This window comes from Protopterus annectens, chromosome 4.part1 (assembly GCF_019279795.1).
Source record: "Protopterus annectens isolate FY-2018-M chromosome 4.part1, PAN1.0, whole genome shotgun sequence".
In the NCBI taxonomy this organism is placed as follows: domain Eukaryota; kingdom Metazoa; phylum Chordata; order Ceratodontiformes; family Protopteridae; genus Protopterus; species Protopterus annectens.
Genome location: NC_056734.1, coordinates 597,612,659 through 597,634,841, shown reverse-complemented (window position 1 = coordinate 597,634,841; position 22,183 = coordinate 597,612,659). Strand labels below are relative to the sequence as shown.

The following is a 22,183-nucleotide window of genomic DNA, read 5'->3' as shown; positions in this document are numbered from 1 at the left end:
GTGGGGTAGGGTGAGAGAAATTTCAGTTTGTGTTTATAATTTGGAAGGGTCTTTAGATGGAGTCTGATTTTGGGGAGAGTGTGTCCAGTACAGAAGAGGAGAGTGGGTGCTATGGGAGAGGAGTAGTGGTTAATGGTATTTATAGTGCTAGAGGAGGTATGGGAGTAGGGTTGTAGGTTGACTTTAGTATGGTAGGAGGTGAGATAAGATAGTAGAAGAAAAAGAAAGGATGAGAGGACATGGAGGAACATAGTGATGGGTAAGAAGTAAGGTGGGGAGGTTGGTGTGTAAGGGAGTGTAGGAAGGTGAGTGGGATTAATGTAGGGGGATGGGAGTAATGAGTGTGGGTGAAAGTATAAGTTAGAGAGTGCCAGATGGTAGGAGGGGTCTGGGTAGAATGGGTTAGATCTGATTGACTGAGTTTAAGGGATGTGGTAGTGTAGAGGGGTGGGGCAAAAGTTGGTTAGCTATAAAGGTAATTGATGCAGGGCTGGGTGGGAATGGGGGTAGGGTAGGGGAGTGTTATGAGCTAGAGCAAAAACGAGGGCTATTGGAGCAGGCAGAGCCATGGAAAGCAGATTGCTAAAGAAGAAAAACAATCAGTGAGACTGGAGAGGCTGGGCTAACCAGAAAGAGCATCAGTGGAGATTGAGAGAGATAGTTCAGTGATTGTTTACTAGCTAAGTAAGTTACAGGGAGGGAAAATTAGTGCAAGAAACAGAGTAAGAGAGGAGATGTGTCTTGAAGAATTACAGAAAGGGGACAGAGGTAGTGAGGAGGTTAGGAGGAAGTTTGGAAAAAAAACTGAAAGAAACAGATAGGTAAGTGTGGAGGGGGGAGAGGAGCGATCGAGATTAGTGTGGTCACCATGAAACCAGTTGCGATAACCACAGTTTGACCAAACTAAAACCAATGTAAGTAGTACACATTGTGGAAGACATATGTATATGTGCTTTTGCTGGTCAGCGTGCCCCTCTAGGAAAACACCCGTAAGCTAGGCTGGCGATCCTCTGGCTAGGTGTTGTCAGGGAGGGAGGGCAGAGTGCAGTACTTTTTTCTATGTTTAGAACACTGTCCTGATGGGAAGTGCACATTACCTTTCCTCTGTTCCCCTCTTTTGGATTAGCTGCACCAGTCTTACAGCTATATACCATTTGGCCCATGGGAAAGCATCCTTTGAACCTAGTTTGTTGATACTGGAAGTTTTAATGTTTTTGAGGGTTTTTTCGCTATTGCTTTTTTCTCCTTTTCTGTCAGGATTTTACAGATGAATAAGGAAAGATGTTTACTGCGCTTTGTGGGATTCAGTTTGTGTCCTAATTCAGATATGTAGGTATTCATTGCTGCTTTTTATGGCTTGATGCCTGAAACTAGTATGATATTGTGTTATTAGGATTTCTGAGTCCATTAAATACTCAAAAATATTTCAGCATCTGAAGTTTATTTGCTTGGACATCATCTGTATAAAAAACAGCCTTTACCATATTACAAGCATGTCAAGTTACCACATCCATGTTGTTCCCCACAAAGCTCCTCATCTGGTAGATCAGGCCAACATGGAGTGGATGCCATATTGTTTGCTGTTTGGATCAAAATATTCTGTTTACTTACTACCTCTGCAAGTCCTGACTGCACCTTTGTAGGGAAAGACAAATTTAGTTTGTGTGGGGGAGGGGTAGAACTTCCACTATTCTCTTGACACATTCCATGCTAGGCATTGAATTGGTTTATTAAAAGTGGGAGAAATGGGAGGATAGAAAAGAAAGAGGAGTATAGCAAGCACGTGAACATGCAACATAAGGCAAAACATGGCTATGGGAAGATAGGGTATGTATTTTTGTGGGAAAAGACCACCATTTTGTATATAAAAGAGAGACAGAGAGAGAGAAGGGAAGAGGTGATGAGTGAAAGGAACAAAGTGGGAGAAATGCAGAAGGAGAGTTATCCATTGGAAACACACAAACATCTGCAGAAGACTGAATATGACATGGTAGTGATACATGTGGGAGTGAGTGGCTTGAGATGTAAAACCCTGAGGGGCAGGAAGAGAGACATGTCAGAATTTTCCATGCATGTCACAAATCCAGATAAGACTTTGATCTTGAGTGTAATTCCTTCCTTCACCACAAATGATTTATAGATACAAAGAAAATATAATTGGTTTCAATAATTAGTTAAATAATTAGTGTCATTCCAGCAGGAGCGGCCTTAGGTCAGCTGGTGCCCTAGGCAAAAGGGCTCCATGGTGCCCCCACCACACCACCCGGTGCCCCCATTCTGGTCTACCTACACCAAATAAATACAGGAAAAGTACCCTACTAGAACAGCGCCCTAGGCAACCACCTAGTTGGCCTATGTCTAAGGCCGCCTATGCATTCCAGGGATATCCAGTATGTGTCAGCTAGTGATGGGAAACTTAACAGTCTAGCTTGCATCACTAAGAATGGCCTGCACCTCTTGCTTCAAAGCTACTATTTACTGGCTAAAGCCGTTTGCTGTCCCCAGTGCTTGTTTTAGGCAGAGTCCAGTTGATAGACATTCAAACATAACTTACATATCAGTCCCAAAATCTGATCACTTTAAGGTGTCTATCCTCAATGCCAGACATCTAAACAATAAATTATCTGATCATTAGGCACTCTTGCATTTGGAAAGCATCTGTGTCTGAGTAGTTACTGAGACTTGGTTTAAATGTAAAGATAGCACTACCTTAATACCTGGATTTTCTGCTTTTCATGTCCTTGTGTTTGAAATAGTTTTACAAGACATCGATGCCTTGGATGGGAAGAACTGCACCACAGACCAGTGTCAAAAGCATATAAACAGCATGTTCTGACTGGCTTCATAGATACAAATACCTAACGTAATGCAGGCAAGCACTGTTTTACAGCATCAGTACTGCCACAGCTCCCCCAACACCATGGTGGCTCTTGGTCTCAACCAGTAGATGTGCTGATTTGTAACACAGGCACGATATTCAGTTACCCAAGCCAGAATGGACTTAGCTGGTGCTGTGCAGATCATCTGGGAATATATGACCCAACATTGCCCAGACATCTGTGTCCATGGACACTGCTAATGCGATTTTTGGTTCTGTGCACTCAGCAGTGGGAAATGTAGCATGTATGGCCACCTCCGTGCAGATATTAGCCTGTGCAGCCATTGCCTGTATTTAACCTAGTTGTGCATCATTTTGTCAAAGATAGCTTTGACTGAATTACAAATAAATTAAAAAAAAATGACTGAAGGTACACTTGACTGCAAATGCATTTTTACTGAATAGCCAATACATTTAAAAGTGTAAAAGTGTATAAATAGTATTTGTGGTGTCATTTTTGCACATGGGAATTGTTGGGGTGGTATACTTTAGAAAATTTTGAGAGGATTAGCAATATGCAGTGTCTTGTTTCACCCCCAGATTTGTCAATGTTTATGTTTGTGTGTCAGTACTGTTGTCTGCTGCCATTACTGCCATTGAGATAGGTGGATGTAATGATGGTCCTGCTGCTGCACAGGTGGAGGGTCTTGTAGATGCTGGTTGACCTGCCTGTTTTCAATCGTGTTGTGCAGCATGCAGCAAAAAAGCTGGTAGGCAGTACTGGAGGCATAGGCAGTATGAAGGCATAGTGTACTGGCCCATCCCAAGAGGTGTCAAAGCAGTGGAATCAGGATTTCTGCTAGCTAAACACACAGACACTCTGTTACATTTCTGACTTATGCAAAAGTGATGCTATACTGCTGTTGGCAATACACTGTGGGCTCTCTGCAGCAGTCATCAGTAAGGACTGCAGGGGGTACTTGAGATAAAATGGAGGTGAGATTTATGTACATATTATGTATGTGCCCATAGATATTGAGGTGCACCAGTATGACAGGAATTACCTACTCTGTAGCCCCGTATGATATCACTGTTTAGAAAGCAGTAATATAGTTGACTTTTATACTGTATGTCAGAATTATGGGTACTGCCTAAATGCTATGCAAATAAATGAGTTATTTAAGTAATAACCAATGACGTCAGTGTGGTATATTAAGTCTTACCCATGGTTTGTGTTGTTTAATCATGAGGGTGAAGCCAACCATGGGTAAATCTTAATATACCACACCATGGAGTCAGTTATTGCTATTATACAATGACATTATTTAAGAAGAAAATACTTACTTTTCTTAAATAATGTCTTTGCATAACGGTGCCATGCTGTCTTTCTGTGTCTGGTAATATCCCTGTGCCTTTTTTGATGTACTGCACATGTGTGTGGAACTTGCATTCCCATGCATACCCAGTAGATCAGTGTTTTGGGAAGGAAGCAATGGAGAAAAGAAGGTCTCTGTCGCTCAGTTTTTTTTTTTTTTAATAGAAAAAGTTTTGGACAGTTTAGGGGTAGGAGAGAAACAGAATGAAGAAAGTACAACATGGAAAATCAGGTACGTGTCTTTAGTTTTGAATAGCATACCTGTTTTTCCTAGTATTTTCTCCGTCCTGTTTCTTTGCTGTGTCCATAGTCCAGGTTGCAGAATTTTGTTTTATTTTTGTTAACAAAAAAAAAAAAAAAAAAAAAACTACAGTATATAGCAATGGAAAAAAAGTCAGGGCGACTGGACCCTTTTCCATTGGTATATGCTAGGATTTAAAATGGCCACGCTGATTGGGCTGACCCATCAGTGTGCTCATGTTGGAATATTAATTACCAGTTGTTGTATAATAACCCTTTTGCACTGCCCACTATCTGGCAGTTGATGGAATGGTAATCCTCTTATTGATGTTATGATGCACTTGAACTCTGGTCTGAGCCTTTATTGCCATGTGGAAGCTCCTAACAGTTTAGAATAAAGTCTATGACTCTCTACCTCTTTCTCTCTCTCTTTCAGCCAGGCCTTCCATAACCCGCCTACCTTCTACAAGCTTTTCTTTTTTGTTCCATGAGACATCCAGTCATTCAAGTTCCTAATACTGAAATGGCAATGCACTTACAGTGGAAGAAGGCATCTGTGATCCCCTTGCATAAAAATGGTAGGAAGAACACAGTCAAATAATGCTCAACCTACACACTCCTCAGTGTGCTCACTCAGCTATTTATTCATAAGCAATTCCTCACTTTTGTGAAGATGGCAGTGTCACAGCATGTCTTTTCACCAGGCCACAGCATGGAAATAGCTCTGCTACAAATTCTAGAATACCTAGGGTCCAATGTAAATCAATGTAATGTCATTTCATCTATTTGTTAGATTTGTCCACCACATTTGACAATGTAAACAATAGCTTGTTTCTCAGAAAATTAAAAATCATTGATTATGTCAACAAACCCACTACCCTGGTTAGAAGCTGTTTAGAAGACAGACCTCTGGCAATCCACTGGAATGATAGCTATCCTATTCGGAGTAGAGTGTGACTTGGCACTCAGTTCCCCACTTTGCAAAGCCTTTCAAATCACATGGAAAACACTACAGTAAAACGATAAATGTTATCAAAACCTGGTAATGTACTTGAGTGCTAATATCCACATCCTTCTAACCAAGCAGTTAAACCCATTCTCAGATACCCCCTTTCCCATATGTTCCCTCTCCAATCTCTTTTCACAGTGACACATTGCCCCCCCCCTCAAAAAGTCATATTAGTCATCATTTTTGCAATTAACTGCCTTGAACAATTCGCTGCTTAAACCAGTTATGTTAAACATGATACTTTCACATCCCATTAGTACTAGCAGTCACAGGTTTATTTTCAGCCAGAATTATCTCAATGGCCATTTCCTAGGTATGGTATCTTGTCCTTGAAATGCTGTTGCAGTGTATTTGTACCTTCCTGTTCACCTGCTGCTTCATTCATATAAACAGGACAATCTCAGAATAGCAAGTCATGAGAGTTGTTTGCTTACAGGTTATTCTAAACAAACTTACTCATCCTGCTTAACCCTAATTAGCCTGCAAACTCAGTAACCCTGTGCACTGTTTACTGTTATTTCTCTTTGTTGTGTGTGCTACCAATGTCACGTTATTAGGTAGTGTAAGGTAATATACTTCAGGATGGCACCTATAGTGATACAACTAAGGCAAAGTGCAATAGCAGAGTCTTGACAGCTCTGGTAAGAAGTGTCAAATGGGGAAGTAAGACTGAAGGCAAAAGTCAAGGAAAAGATGATCACCAGATGTAGGGTGATAGGGCGGTAAAGAGAATGCTGAATGTACCTTGGTGAGGCAAACAAACAAAACAGGTAATGCTCCTGTTCTACTTAGTTCTGATAAGCAGTTCTGGAGGTCATTCAAGGACTGAAACATTAGGCTGCTGGAAGGATTCCAGAAAAAATACTAGTAAATAAAAAAAGAAAAGAAAAAAAGAGACCTTTATCAATATTTCAGAGTCAAGCCTGTTTGCCAGAGAATAAAATGATTGAAACTCAGTTGTCATAGAATCATCAAATTCTTGTGAAATTGTTCTTAGCTCATCAGACAGCTAATTGAAAAAAATGCATGGCAACATGCTGCTAAGTATATTTGATGTTAACCATGTTAATACTAACTAGGATAATGTTTTTTTTTTCAGGGGAGACTGACAAGATAAGGGGACATTTGGCAGTACATTGGGGAACTTATATTACTCCTTTCAAAACATGCCACAGGATTTTTTTACATCTACCCTAGTTACTAACTACTGAAGCAGATGGGACTCTGATTTAGTATCTCATCTGAAGGATGATATACACAGGAGGGCAGCACCATCTTATGCTGCTTTAAACTATCAACAGGCCATTTGGATGGTGGGGGAATAGAACCTGCAGCCTTCTGCACAACAGGCAAGTGTGTTAACTGGTGCACCACTGATACTACTTTCTGTTATGAATGATTCTCCTGCTAGTAATGAATGTGTGTATCGTTTACTTTCCAGGAATTAGTAAATAATAAAAAAATAATAATTTTCCGTCTTATTGAATGTGAACAATTTTAAGAAAAAAAACAGCAGTTACTGTAAATATAATGTTTAATTTATAATTATTTATAAAACAAGTGGGATTTGCATATAAGTGCCCTTTAACTTAGTAACAAGATGAGACCCTAGGTCATTACAATCACAAAAGACAGCCATGTGCAGTACACTTACAAAGTGAGGAGGTTTCATGTAATAAACATTCATTTAACAGTATCAGAAGCTGAGCTGGTAGGATGCTCCCATTTTCTGATAGGAAGATCAAAAGGTTGTACCTTCTTTTCCCACATCAGATGCTTGGTTTAATGTTCTAGTTATGATACCATAGTGCAGAGTACAGTTGATATTGTACTTCTGATGTGCTTTCCTTCAGATTAAACCAAGGTCCCATCTAGCTCTTTTTAATTTCTCCAAGTATTTTGGGTTTCCTAATACCATGACTGGAATGTACCCCATTCATAAGTCAAAGTATGATTAAAGTTCATGAAATTAGTATGGTTTCACTCTTTGATGTCAGCAGAAAGTGTTCTTCGCAGCACCCGCAATGTGCCCAGTAATGACTCCTTCTGCAGTTCGTACAGGGTTACATGGATTGGTAACATATCTAAATATGATTGTGAATTATTTTTTATAAGACACGTTGCTCTTACCACGTTGCTCTTGGAACTGTCTGGGTATCTTTCTTCCACATTGCCCTCATTTCTGCCTGCAGATCCTGATATTTTATGACTGTGTCTCCCTGTACACAAGACACTATAGTCACTGTGTGTGGTGATTTCAATGATCAATGCTACTTTTGTCTTCTTTTCTTAGACCACTATATCCAGTTTTCTAGCATCTATCTTTTGAACTGTTGATAATGAGTGATCCCATGTGATATAAACTTCATCATTTTCAATGATGCTTTGTGGCTCATGTTTCCAGTGTTTTTCAGCCACTTCAGTACCATAATGTTTGCACAATCCCCAGTGCAACAGTCTTGCCACATTATTATGCCTTTCAGTATACAGTCCTTCTGCCATTGGTGTGTTGCAACCAGCAACAAGGTGTGTGACTGTTTCCAATTCAGTTTTACAAAACCTACATTTGTCTGTTTCTCCCACATGTTCAATGGACTTTGCAAACCAGCATGTACATAGCCCACTATCTTGGGCTGCCAATATTAACCTTTCATTTCTTGGTTTGAATTCACCTCTCTTTAACCATTCCTGCATTTATTCTTGATCAGCATGAGGGTCATCCAGACATTTTCTATACTTGCAACTATATTTATGTTTTTTCCACTTTTCTTGCCTTCACATCTGCTCCACCTTATATTCTTTCTTTTGTTTTTTGGCACATTCAGTTGCTGCCTGTTTTTTTCTCTACTTCTGGTTTCATTTCCATTCCTGCTTGACATTGATATGCTTCTGCTAAATTAAGCAGAGAAGTCATCTTAGACTTATTCTCTTCATGTTTCAAAACTTTCACTACATTTGGATCTTGTGAGGTCAGTAGATATGTGTGGAGTCCTACGATTGCAGATCTATACATGTAATCAATTTCAAGGAGGTCCATCCCTCCTTCGGAACAAGGAATATATAATCTTGGTATGCACTGATTTTTATAAATCATTTGGTGAGTATGAAGCATCCTTTTTGTTTTAATATCCAATCTCTCCAACACTTTTTGGGGCCAGCCAATCACTCCAAAACTGCACATTAGGACAGGAAGAGCAAATTGATTTACAGCTTGGATCTTGTTCCTAGATGCCACAGCTGTTCTCAGGATTAATTTAAGTCTTCTAAATTATTCCTTACTGAGCTTTATTCGCATTTGTTCATGTTTTATTGCTGATCCTTCATCAGTTACCAAGTATTTATACACTCCCTCTTGCTCAAGTTCTTTTATATCACATTCTTGTCCCAAACTGATGTTTTCCTGGTGCTGCAGTTTTACTGCTTTAAAGGTTGCTTTTGCACATTTATCAAGGCCAAATGACATTCTAATATCATCTGAAAACGTTTTGACAACCTGCAGATGTGCTTTCAGTTCCACACCTGATGAGCTATACAGGTTTAAATCATTTACAAAGAGAAAATGAGCAATCAATATACTTTGTTGTTTTCTAGGAGCCAAATTGTAACCATGGCCTAAGCTGTTAAGTAAGCAGCTTAATGGATTAATGGCAAGGCAGAATAGCAACCGTGACATAGAGTCAACCTGGAATATCCCCCTTTGAATTTTTATGCCTGGGATAATAATCTGTCCTTTATCATGGCTTAATTGCAAAGTGGTTTGCCATTGTTTCATGGTTACTGTAATGTAATCAATCAGTGTAGAGTGTATCTTATACATTATTAACCACTCCTTTATCCAGGAATGTGGGATACTAGCAAATGCTTTTTATGTAGTCAGTCCATGCCATACTTAGATTCTTCCCCTTTTTACAGTTCTCCACTCTGACTTTATTTAACAACAAATGATCCTTTGCTCCATGTGACTTTCTTTTTTTGCCCTTTGTTCTACTGCCATAATTGAGTTTTCTTCTAAATGACTATAAACTCTGTTGGCGTTAACTCCTGTGTATAGTTTATACATTGTCGGAAGGCAAGTTATTGGTCTATACTTTTTAGGGTAGCTTGCAGGTTCACTCTTATGTAAGTGCATTGGTTTGCCTGTTGTTAGTCAGTGTGGTGTCTGTTCAGGGTAAGCATATAAATAGTTCTTACTCCTGTTTTATGATCTTTATGTTTAGCTCCTATGTGCCTGAACTGGTGGCATCTCAGATAGATCTAGAAGGTCCTACATTCTTCATCAAAAACAGTAGGCAATTTCTCTGTATCTTGGCCAAATTCTTCCTAGTTAGTATGAGTACCATCAGAAGTCTCCCCTGAAAACAGGCCATGCCTAGTGAAACTAACATTTTTTTAAAGACGTGAATAAATGAATAACTCTACCTTTTATGCTTCATTTAATTTTCAAACAAAACATGTTTTTGTGTCTTTTTTCACAATGCACCACCTTTTTACAACAGCATTAAAAAAAAGGCTTTATGGAGAAAGTGGATTTACAATGGTCAAGTTCATGTTGCTCTGGGTTATGGTATAGTTCATTTAACCCAGATTCATTAATAGGCCAATTCTGGAAAAACTGTTTCAGGAAAAAAATATTAGTGGTTTTACCATCTGTACTACGTTATACAGTATAATATCCTCCATGGCTACACAAATTCAGCAACATTTATGTATTTTCATTGAAATTATCCCATGGATGGTTAGGAAATTAATGAACCATACATATCTTGTAATTAATATCATGTAAAATATAAGGGAATAGACTCACAGATTTCACTCATAGTGGGACCACTCATATGTATCAGCTATTCCAATATATAGCAATAATAATGATATTATATATCTAACTCCAGTGCGTCTCTCTGTATCTTTTTGACTAGATAGAAGCATGCACCATACCCCAAATCAGCACACGGGGAAGTGCCAAATGAAAAGAAAAGCTCTCTCATACCCCAAATCAACACACGGGGACCAGAAGTGCCAAATGAAAAGAAAAGCTCTCTGAAAAGTAGACATCTCCATGTCAGACTAAGAATTGTTGCCGGAACATTTTATTTCTAAATCAAATGTATTAAAATGTTAAAAAAAAAACAAAAAAACAAAAATCAATTAAAAATAAGTGTAGTGGCAGTACTATATAGCAGTATCAAAAGTGTTATAAACAGAAGTAGAGCAAACAAATTTCTGTGCAATGAGCATGCCAACAAAGAAACTGGCAGCTAACGCTTTATTGAGAAACTGTTACTCTTTTAGAGTGTACATTTTATTGGTGTTACTATCAGTAACTAGTGATATTTCATGGCTGTACCTAACTGATTATCATCAAGCTATCTATACACTTAAGTTAGATGCTTAACTGATACAACCTCCAAGGCTTGTACAGTGCTGTGATTGTATAAAAACTAAATGAAACACCTAAAGAAATAGTGCAATATTTCCATCCAGGAAGAATAAAGTAACCACATAGTGACTGGGTACAGACAGTTTCTGAATGTGCTGAAAAGAACAATTACATTTTACTTCATGTATTGTTACATATTTGTAATTAGGCTTTTGCCCAGTTATCAATTATCGAGTAAAGTTTAATATGTATTTGTTTAACTTTGTAATATTTACATTAGATAACTGCTTGCAAGATGATGAGTTTAGAACTATCTGAAGTAAAAATTGAGAAAAAGGCTGGGTAAATCTATGCTTTGGTAAACTAGGAAATGTGTTGTACGTTGAATTGATTATGTGTTCCTGAACACATCTCTTAACTAACTGAATTTAAGCATTTTGGGTCTGATTTGAAGAATAACATAATAACCTCTGGTGTAGTTTACTTTGTTGTTTAATAATTTAGCTAAACTTTAGTTTCTTTGTGACCTCAGGGAATTTATCAGACCAGATGTGAATGCCAAAACTGCTTCTTTAAGTTCTTGCAAATTACTATTCATTACTTTAGTAATGCTGCCTGTCCATTTAAGTTCTCGTTAATCTTTCAAATCAATATTTGCTAGAGTTTTAGTTTTGCTATCATACCTTTCAGTCAAGACCCTAGCTTATTTCATTAAGAATTGACTGGTTTGAACTTCTTGCATTCTGTGGAATTTAGAAATGTTTTCTTCAACAGTACAGTTCAAAAGCACCAACTTTTTGGTGTGCAGCCTTACTTATAGTACAGTTCTCAGAGCTATATGTTATGATTGGGAAAATCATACCTTGATTTCCATAGACTTTTGTTAACAAAGCGATATCCTTGCTCTTTAAAATCATATCCAGGTTTGTCATAACTTTCCTTCCAGGAAGGAAATGTGGTTTAATTTCATGGCTACTGTCATCATGACCTAATAACTTTTAGCACAGGAAAAAAATATATAATATCTCTATTTCTTCTTCTATATTCAAAGAACTGACAGTGATGGATGACATGATTCAGCTTTTTTGATGTTGAGCAGCAAGTGGGTTTTGATCTTTCTAGTTCCACGTTCATCAACAGGATCTTCATCACTTTCAGCCGTCGAAGAGGTTTCATTTGCATATTTGATGTTGCTAATATTTTTGACAGTAATTGTGATTCTGTCATCAAAAATGGGACATTGAAATGTTGTAATTGTAGTTGCTGTACAGATATCTATGATCTAACAAAGGAATTTGAACATCCTATTACTAAAATTAAATATAATTTTAAATGTTCAGCTAAATGCAATACGTCACAAATAGTGTACCTTGCAACATGTACATTTTGCACAGCATTTTATGTAGGGAAGACAACTAGGAAGTTGAGAGAACGGTATTATAAAGCATAAATCTGAGATTAGAAGGAAAATAATAACCAATGCTCTGTATAAGCATACCATGGATCATGCTACACACACTTTTAAATTTAGAGGCATATGTGCAATAACCACAGGTATTAGGGGAGCGAACATGAATAATGCCCTGGAACTAAAAGTGTATGAGTGGATTACAAGGTTACAGGCAGATATACTACCAGGTTTGAATAATACAGTTAGCTTGAAACCAATGTTAATTAAAAGACAGAGAGAAAATATCTGAGAATGTACTTTATGTTTATGAAGTACATAACATCTAAGATAGCATATTATATAATGAATTTTTCTTTGGTTGGATGTCTATGAATTATCACATAGCATTGATAGTGCAATATATACATAGATATGTACATAATAGTAAAGTTTATATTTTGTATAAGTTTTTTTAGTAAGTGTGTATGTATAAAGCAATTTGATGTATTTATACTATACTAACTATATATATAAGTAATATACATAAATTACTTTTAAAAAAAATATATTTTTAAAAAAAGTTTTTTATATACATGTTAATGTTGTTTTAAATGAATGAATTTGATTAGTTAATTGTTAGTAGAATGTGTTAGGCTGGATAGATCATGTGACTTTACTCGTACCCCTATTTAATGATCTGAAAATTTTATTGTCTTTATGTACTGATGAAGGGTGGTGAGCCCAAAAGCTTTACTCATTAAATTTTGACGTTTAAAGTGTGGTTTTGGATATAACTTTTGCAGTTTTCATCAACTGTTTGCTACTGATAACTTTTAGCACAGGAAAAAATATATATTATCTCTATTTCTTCTTCTATATTCAAAGAACTGACAGTGATGGATGACATGATTCAGCTTTTTTGATGTTGAGCAGCAAGTGGGTTTTGCTCTTTCTAGTTCCACGTTCATCAACAGGATCTTCATCACTTTCAGCCGTCAAAGAGGTTTCATTTGCATATTTCATGTTGCTAATATTTTTGACAGTAATTATGATTCCATCATCAGATTGTATGAACCAATGTAAAATATATTTATTTATTTGACATTTGTTGAGCAGGTCAGTCCGACTGAGCCGAAGCCCTATTTCAGTGGAGGCCCAGGAAGAAAAGGCCTACAGTTACACGATGCATGTAGAAACAAAACTCAGATACACTAAATTATAAAAAATGCTTTAACATAATATGAGCACATGATTAACAAACTCATAGGCTATATCTAACATCAATAATGTGCAAGGACAGTTCAGAGCATAAGTACCAAGCTACATCAGTAGAACAGTAAGCGTAACATTAGATAGGACTAAGTCAATGTAGAACTTATGAGTGGGATAGAGGACAGAAAGAGAGTTAGGCAAGAGGAGGTGAAGAGCAAGGGGTGGTCAGTCAACTAGCATAGCTACAGTGACAGATCCAAGTACTGTTTAGATAGTTTTTAGTAGCAGTTTTGAATCTGTGTGGGTGATTGATATTTCTGATATCCAAAGGAAGTTTATTCCAAGACTGGGCTGGGGAGTAGCTGGAAAGGTCTTGTCCTATTCGAGTTTTAGGCTTGCATATTTGAAGAAGGTTTTGTTCCGTGCTTTGTAGGGACCTTGGTTGGGAGTAGAGCAAGATAACTGAGACACTGTTTGAACAGAAGGAGGGTATATACAATATATAATAAATTATTTGAAGCTGAGAGAGAAGCAGATGGTGGGGAAATTCTACCTAGTTTAACATTTTAAGAGCAAGGCAGTGGTGCGAGTGGTAGAAATGATCAGCAGCAAATCTAGCAACTTTATTGTAGGTGGCTTTATGTGAGTAAGGATGAGATAACAATATTAAATGCTGTTGTCTCAGGAATTAGTGAACTAAAATGGGATGGAATGAGTCATTTTACTCCCTATAACTATCAGATCTTCTATTGTGGACAAAAATGATGCAGAAAAAATGGGGTTACCATTTCTTTTGTGTATTTCTGATATCTGTTATCTTCTGGTTTTAATAGATCCCTTTTGTCTTTGTCTTTTATAATACCCATTTTACCTGTTAGTTTTCTTTAATACTGACAGATCTCATAAAAAGGTCCCTTAACCACCTTCCATTTGCTGTTGCTTCCAGTTCTTTGCTCTGTTCATTTATATAGAGAGGGATCAGGGGGAAAAGGGGGCAAGTATTAACTATCTATTTTTTTGGTCTCATAAGACTTCCTTTTCACAATCTGTGATACATAAGAGAATCCCTTTCGCCCACTTAAAGTATGGACTTCTTACAATTTCTGTTGTATTCAGTAAAAGTCTGACTTCTATGCATGATATCTACAATAAGATTTGCCATTTCTTAACAAATTTTCCAAGGTGAGGACAATCAAAACTGTTAACGTTCTAGCTAAAATTTTGCCTTTGAACCTAGTATAGTTCCTGTCTGATGCTTGGTTCTAAGTTTACAGTTTATAGCAAGTCCTGACAAGGGCCATTTTGACCAATGTTGCTGAAGTCCAGTTGAACTGGGTTTCAGCTGCCCGGTCTGGTGGTAGAACAGCTGCAGGAGCCCTAAACAGGGCTTTTGATCTCAGATCCATAGAAACAGAGCCCTATAAGGCCTAATTACCTCAGTTCCATGGAAAAGGGCCTTGTCAAAGGTTGTGTTTAGGACCTAAGCAGTACAGTGGAATAGTATCCTGGTTACAGCGTCTATTGGAGTGCCATGTTAGGGACTGTATTATTAGCTCTCATAGGAGCTGTTCTAAATATCTGTAGTGAGCCCTGATAAGGGCTGTTGTTTATAGCTCTGATAAGAACTGTTTGTTGTATTATTAGCTATCATAGGAGCTGTTCAGAATATCGGCAGTGATAAAGGCTGTTGTTTATACCTCTGATAAGAGCTGTGTGTTATTTTACAGATCCTGCAAAAAGAAGAAAAGCCCTGATAAGGGCTTTTGAATCTCAGATTTTGTGTGATAGTCCTAATAAGGACTTTTTAGGAGGGTAGTAGTGACCTGTGTGGAGCGCTGGTAATGAAGACTCAAGAGACTGTAGATTATCGGTAGAAAATCCATTTTATTGTGCACAGGTTCACAAAACAAACAAATCTAACGCTGGTCAGAGTGAACTGGCAACGTGTTAGCAGTAGCTTATATCTCCTAAATGGTGGGTGTGTCTGATGTGCTGCTCCAATCAGAGACTGAGGGAGTGTGTAGGGGCTTGGCCTTTATTCACTAATCCTCGGTCTTAGACTGGATGCAGCACGACAGACCTAATTGAGGAAAGTTAACATTCAACAAAGTTACAGATTTGAAATTTAAAAAAAAAATGGTTACTTGTGTCTCTTTCCATTCCGACTGATTTTTCAGGTAGAGTTCAGCTGATGCTGGATGACAACAACTTTTATGAGAACAGCGACCTGGATAAAGTTAAGGAAGCATATGAGTCCTTAGATGCAACTCTTTAAGATCTCAACCAAGAGGGACTTATCAGCGAGGACATTAAAGATTTTTTAATGGTTTGCCACCCCAGACTACCTCAGTTCTTTGGGATTCCCAAACCGCATAAGAATCTGCTAGACCCATCATACAGGCCAGTGGTAGCAAGCGGGAAGTCCATAACAGAACCATTAGCCTTGTACCTCGACTTTATGCTCAAACTTCTAACAGAGAATAACAGCTTGTACATCCTGTAATTTGTGGACTTCCTAACTACGGCTAACTCAAGAGTTCCTTTTCCCTAAATCACTAGCTAAACATAGTCTGTAACTTGACTTAACCTCCCAAGGCGTGGGTCCTCACTGCTTCATGTGTTTTGCGTGTTTCGGCACATAAAATGAAGTTAAACTGAAGCCTTAATCCAAAAACCCCTATAATATATTTTTAACAAGACCAATTTGGGATCAAACTCACCCCCATGAGACACACCACTCAGGTATCTATTAGGTCATCCAAAATGGACTCCCTTTACAAAGTATACACATTGCAGACAATTAGATGGCACTCCCTACTGGACCTCAACAACATTGGTCAAAATGGCCCTTGTCAGGGGTTGCTATAAACTATAAACTTAGAATTGAGTGTCAGACAGGTACTATACCAGATTCAAACGCAGCATTTTAGCTAGAATTTAACAGTTCTGATTTTTACCTTCTCAATAGAGAAGGCTATGTTCTGACCATCTGGACAGTACCACTCTTACTTGAAGGTGAGGACAAAATATTGGCAAAGCCAACTGGCTTCCAGTTAGACAGGGAGCTGACCTACTACTAGGTTCACTTTTTTTAAAACTTCTACATCTAGACACTTTTTCACCTCTTACCAATAAGTTGGCCTCCACTATTCCCTCCCTTTTAACCTCAGAATCCATTCTCAGTCGAGTCCTGTTCTATAACCCCCCGAGCTAAACAACAATTTAATAACCACTGGTTCTCTTACCTCCAGAACTGTGGCAGTCTCTTCCCATCGGTATAAAAGATCTTTTTAAATTCACAAAATTCAGATCACAATATAAAGCATAGCTTGATAGACAAAAACACATGTAAATGCTTCAGTCTTGGCAATATAATGGAAAAACATCATACTCGGAGTGTAGGAACTGCATTTTATTATTGTCTGCTTTAAGGTTTGACTAAGCTTCCACTGTGTCAACACCTACACCAAAGTATTGTAAATTGCCTCAGTTCTAGAGACATCAATCAGTTTTTTATAGATTGTAAATAGAACCAGTTCTTCATTATTCATGTTGTACTCTACTGCGTTGTTATTTTGCTGTAATATTTCTTACTCATTCTTAACTCCTAGGCTATACCTGAAATTGGTCAATACTAGTCAGCATATCTCTCAACCACTTAGTGCAAGAAATATGGACAACACACGACAAAATGGGGGGGGGGTCAAAGGCCCAAAAATAGGGACACATTTTAAATACTGCTCTTATAAACTTAGAAAGTTGCTAGAATAGCAGGGTTTGTTTTAGCATACATTTCCTGAAGGATTCAAAGTCTGAAACTCAAATGCATCTCATTATTTAGTGACTTTAGTCCTCAGATCATCCCAGTAATTTGCCAGAAAACCACAAATTTTATGAGGAACAGACCAAAAATATGAGCCAAAAATTTGGACATTCTGTGAAAATCTGGGCAGCTGAGAGGTATGTGGTCAGTGCAGGCGAGCAGCCACAAGGTGTAGAGGTCTAGAACCCTTGGTGTTTCACAGATATCTTCTGTTTGACTATTAGCATAGCACTGGAGGGGCCATTAAAAGGAAGATGGAAGTGAGTGCCTGATATCAACTTGCCCATCCTGGGAGAGAGAAGCAGCCTAAGCCTGCTGGAATAACAAAGGTAAGAGCCTGGAATCATCCATACTGCAAGTGGTACATTGGATGGTCTGGAGGTTGTTCATGCAAGGAGTCATGCACGTGCCTTCTAGAGGAAGTAGTTGCAGAGCTCACAAGGATTTGCAGTCATGGGGAGTAAGTTCACACTCCTTAGCAGCAGTACAATGCTGCAGCAGTATCCTCAATCTCCTTACCAGCCCTGGACATGGGCCAGGATGAGCCCAGGGGAGCCTAAATTAGGTACAGTATACATTGTGAACATGGAGACAAGCTGCTGGGAGCTGAAGGACAATGGTAAGAGGATGGAAAATATTGAACAGTGCCCTATCCCAGCAATCAAACAAACTAGTAAACAACTAAATGAATAAATAACAATATATATATATCTACTATAAATGATCGAAATTTGAAAAAGCCGAAACCCATTTGGCTGAGACCAGATGTTCGACATTTTAAATTTCGAACATGTTAAAAAAAAAAACAACCAAACAAACACCTACCTACACATTGCTAGTATTTGGGGGGCAAGCCCCTTTGCACCCCCTGTGGGGAGCTGCACCACCCAGACCTCCTACTATTTAAATATACCAACTCTGAGATCACACTACAGTTCCGCGCTATAGGGAGCTGTCCGTTCAGAACATTTGAATTTCCAAAAGTAGATCATATGGTCTTGGCCATATGAAAGTTGGCCTTTTGGAAGTTCGATCATCTATAGGGGACCTATATATATTTATATTTATATATATATATATATATATATATATATATATATATATATATATATATATATATATATATGTGTGTGTATACATATATATAAATACATATACAGCCATCACTAAACACACGAACAGCACATCGTGTGAAGTGAAGTTAATGATAAGGTCTCAGATTATAGCTTTTTAATTTGGGTTTGATTCCTTTACTCTTCAATTCCACAGTGAGTAACTGTGCAAGTTGTTATGTGGGAATACAAATCCATAGATCACATTTGAAAAGGCATGTTTGTATTATGCTTGTTTCCACTAGAATGTAAATAAAATATAAATAAATTAAGCAAACTGTACCTTTTATGGCAATCTCCAAATCATCTTCCAGTACTTCCACTAGATCTCCAATATCTAGTTAAATGCAAACATTTTAAGTTGTTTAATCTCATCTTCATGCACTAATATATAGCAATGTATAGTCATCAAAGCCTCTATTTATTCTAAGCAGTAACTTAAATACACTGAGTACAGTATATTATAGTCAAAAACATAAACCTAGAACATTATATAACATTGACATTACAAGCTGTAATGCATGGTAAAGAATAGTTAATTGCTTATTAACAGCAAGCTGATATCTGCTGTAAGGCACACAGAAACTATAATGAATGTCTTTAGCACCTGGATGTGCTATTATTGGAATAAAGCTCACTTCTCTTTTTATTAATGTATGTACAGATATATTTACAGTATAATTAACTAGATAAAACTGACATTATAAACAATGGAAAAAAGTTAACTATAGATAGAAAAGAAGAAAAAAATCGCCAGTCATTAAACACAAGCTAACTGACATATGAACAATGACAGGTAAATGTGGGGTACTAGCTACTTTATCCAAATAGAAGCTGGAACAAATAACCCACTGCTGTGATGCAAAGTTGTCAATCATCTTATCTAATATTTCTTAGCAGATGCACACCTATTATGCATTGGCACTTTGATATGTAAGTGGACTCGGAGGTGCAGGTCATTTTTAATATGTTTATGCGATACAACTGGTGGTTATGTGATTAACTAATGAAACAGCACACACTAAAAAGGCAAACAAAAAATATCAATTATTTTTAGAATGAATCACAAAAAAAACCCTCCCCAGATCACTATTTTTATGCAGGGTGCAAGACCCCTGTATCCTTACACATCCACTGCTAATTAGATATACCAACTCTGAGATCACACAACAGTGGAGAAAGGGCACATTCACAGTCTCCATTGCACCACAACGGCATTACACAAAGGTAAGTATCTGACTCTTTGTAATGCTCTGCATATAATTTAATTTGTTTATGAATGGATGGAGCAATTGTACTGAATTATTGCAGAGTTCCACATTGTTCATGATTAAAGATATTTCATTTAGTAACAGGCAACAGCAATAATAGTACAATGGCATGTATTCACTGTTATTTAAATGTCTAAACAGCAGTGAGTGCAGCATATACATCAATATGGACTTGGAAATATTACTCTTAGCTCAAATAAATCTGAAGAGCAATGTTTGGCCAGCAATTAGTTGGTTTTAGAAAGAACTTAAAAATGATTTTTTAGGAAACAGACTTCTTGCATCAAAGCAGGAGCAACATGAAGGCTATACAGGCCACTGAATGTCTGTAGCAAAAGTCACATTCAGTTAATTGTTTATCATGCCCAGTGTGCAGAGATTAGCAGGTTTAATACTGATAGACATCACTGTAATGCTCTGAGCAGCAGGACACTGTAGTTTTTATGTTCATAGTTGTAGTATGGCAGGCACATGCCACTGCAACTTGTACCTACACAGTGAGATAGCACTGAGCTCCAGTAATATGATCACAACAAATAGTAGGTTTAGACACGTGTGCAATAACAGAGTCAGCAATGGTATAGCTATGAACAAATGCAACAGGCACCAGTACCACTTTATCTCATATAGCTATATACAGAGTACAGTCTGTCATGATGTAATCCCACTAATGCTAATGCCACTGCATATGAGTAACAACAAATAAGTGATGCTTCAAGTTTGTGCCAGAAGGTATCTTGCGTCATCCAGTATACTGGGCCATGTTGTTGGGTATGCCATATGGTTGTGTGAGAATGGTGGGCATTCTGTGGTTTACAAATATTAAATAAATCTATAAAGGCAGACATATATTTTTCAATGAGTGAATGCTGTTCAGAGTTTAGTAACAGCTTCAATGATATGCTTCATTAGATTGTTCTATGTATCATTCACATCTGCATTTAATTATTTTAATGTACTCCATAAATTACATCAGTACTTGGCTACATTGCATAGCATGATTAGCCTGTCCCTCCAGAGAGAATATACACAGAGGCTTGTTGCTATGCTACAACAGGATACAAGGCAGATGCATTTTCAAATGCTTCATGTGAGCAAAGTATTCATTATATGTGCATGTGTGTGCGCGTGTGCGTGTGTGCGTGTGTGTGTGTGTGTGTGTGTGTGTGTGTGTGTGTGTGTGTGTGTGTGTGTGTGTGTGTGTATATTCTTATGTTTGTAAATACATAAATAGATCTACTTTATGCATGCATATATTTTTGAGCAACTTCACTAAACATTGCATTCAATGTCCATGTGATTTTGATTATAACTACATCCACTGACTGATGAGCATATGTAATAAAGATGTCTGTTATTATGTTTGCTACTGCCACAATCAGGTGTTTCTGCAGGGATACTACTGTCAATACTACAAAGTGTGATACATGCTTTGGGGCTTCTTGGATTATGGACCAACTTATATTCAGCCTTACAGCTCATCCACATTTTAGGAGCATTACCAGTGGGGTGTAATAAAGTATAATTGTTACTTGTGATTTATGTTCAGATAATTTCATACTAAGTCCCACAAACTAGCCCTATGCAGTACAATCTGTTTATCAATTTATTTATTTTCTTGACTAGTTAGCCACACTAGGTATTGTTAATTTTCAGAAAGGAGTAAAGGCAGTGTTGACTGCAGAAAATTTGTTAGAACACCAGGGACATCCCCTTACTTTTTTATGACTCTGGTGGGATATTTTATGTCCATCTATATATATATATTTCAGCCCCATTGTTTTTTTTTTATATTCTATTATAACCCATTTAAATATTAAATTAATAGTTTATGCCCAAATTAGACATATAGCCCCTAGTGATCTGTTCCCAAAAAGCAATCAAATTGAAACATTCAGAATATATATCACTACGACAAGCTAAAAATATTTTAGTTGTATCTCATATATTATGAGAAAGATAGGATATTTGATTTATTTGGAATAAAATAAGATTCATGTAGAGTTCTCCATCTGAAAGATCCTTACTAAAGGGACTATTGTAGTCAATGCTCAAGCTTGAGATGCTTTAAAAAATCTATACGTGTTGAATTTATTGACAATACCAAACAAATATGATCAAATCTAACATGACAACTTGGCAGATGACATGTCATGGACACAGATGATAAAAGTAACTTGCAATATGTAAAATTACATTAAGAACAACAAGAGGCTGAAGATTTAGTGCTCTTGAAATTTAGCATTTCAAAAATGTTGGTTCCTTGTTTCAAGTAGTAAAAATTGAATTATTTAAATTAAATTTGAGAGAAGTCAGAAAGGGGAAATAACTTTACATTTTTGCATTAATGAGATGCAAGAAAAATGAATATTCAAAGAATACTTATTTAACAGAATACAGACAGCAGAAAAATATAAGCTACATAACAAATATGATGTAGCAAAATGTTTCAAATTTTGAAAAAAAATACAATTATTAACATTTTTAGTCATATCAGCTTCAGTGAGTAACAAGAAAATTAAATTAAAAAAAAATTGAATATCATCCCCTTCGGCA

The 22,183-nt window shown here is 37.2% G+C and overlaps 1 protein-coding gene across 3 annotated transcripts in view; it reads right to left on the bottom strand.

Moving 5' to 3' along the window:
• The window catches only part of LOC122800983 (E3 ubiquitin-protein ligase TRIM69-like), a 544,031-nt gene that overhangs the window by 149,348 nt on the left and 372,500 nt on the right, over nt 1-22,183 (bottom strand). For 2 of the 3 annotated variants that reach the window (XM_044070402.1, XM_044070403.1), the window contains exon 6: nt 18,640-18,693. The exons of the other annotated variant lie outside the window; for it this stretch is intronic. In XM_044070402.1, the coding sequence (XP_043926337.1) occupies nt 18,640-18,693 (54 nt within the window). The remainder of the gene's footprint in view (nt 1-18,639; nt 18,694-22,183) is intronic. 3 annotated transcript variants of the gene reach the window in all.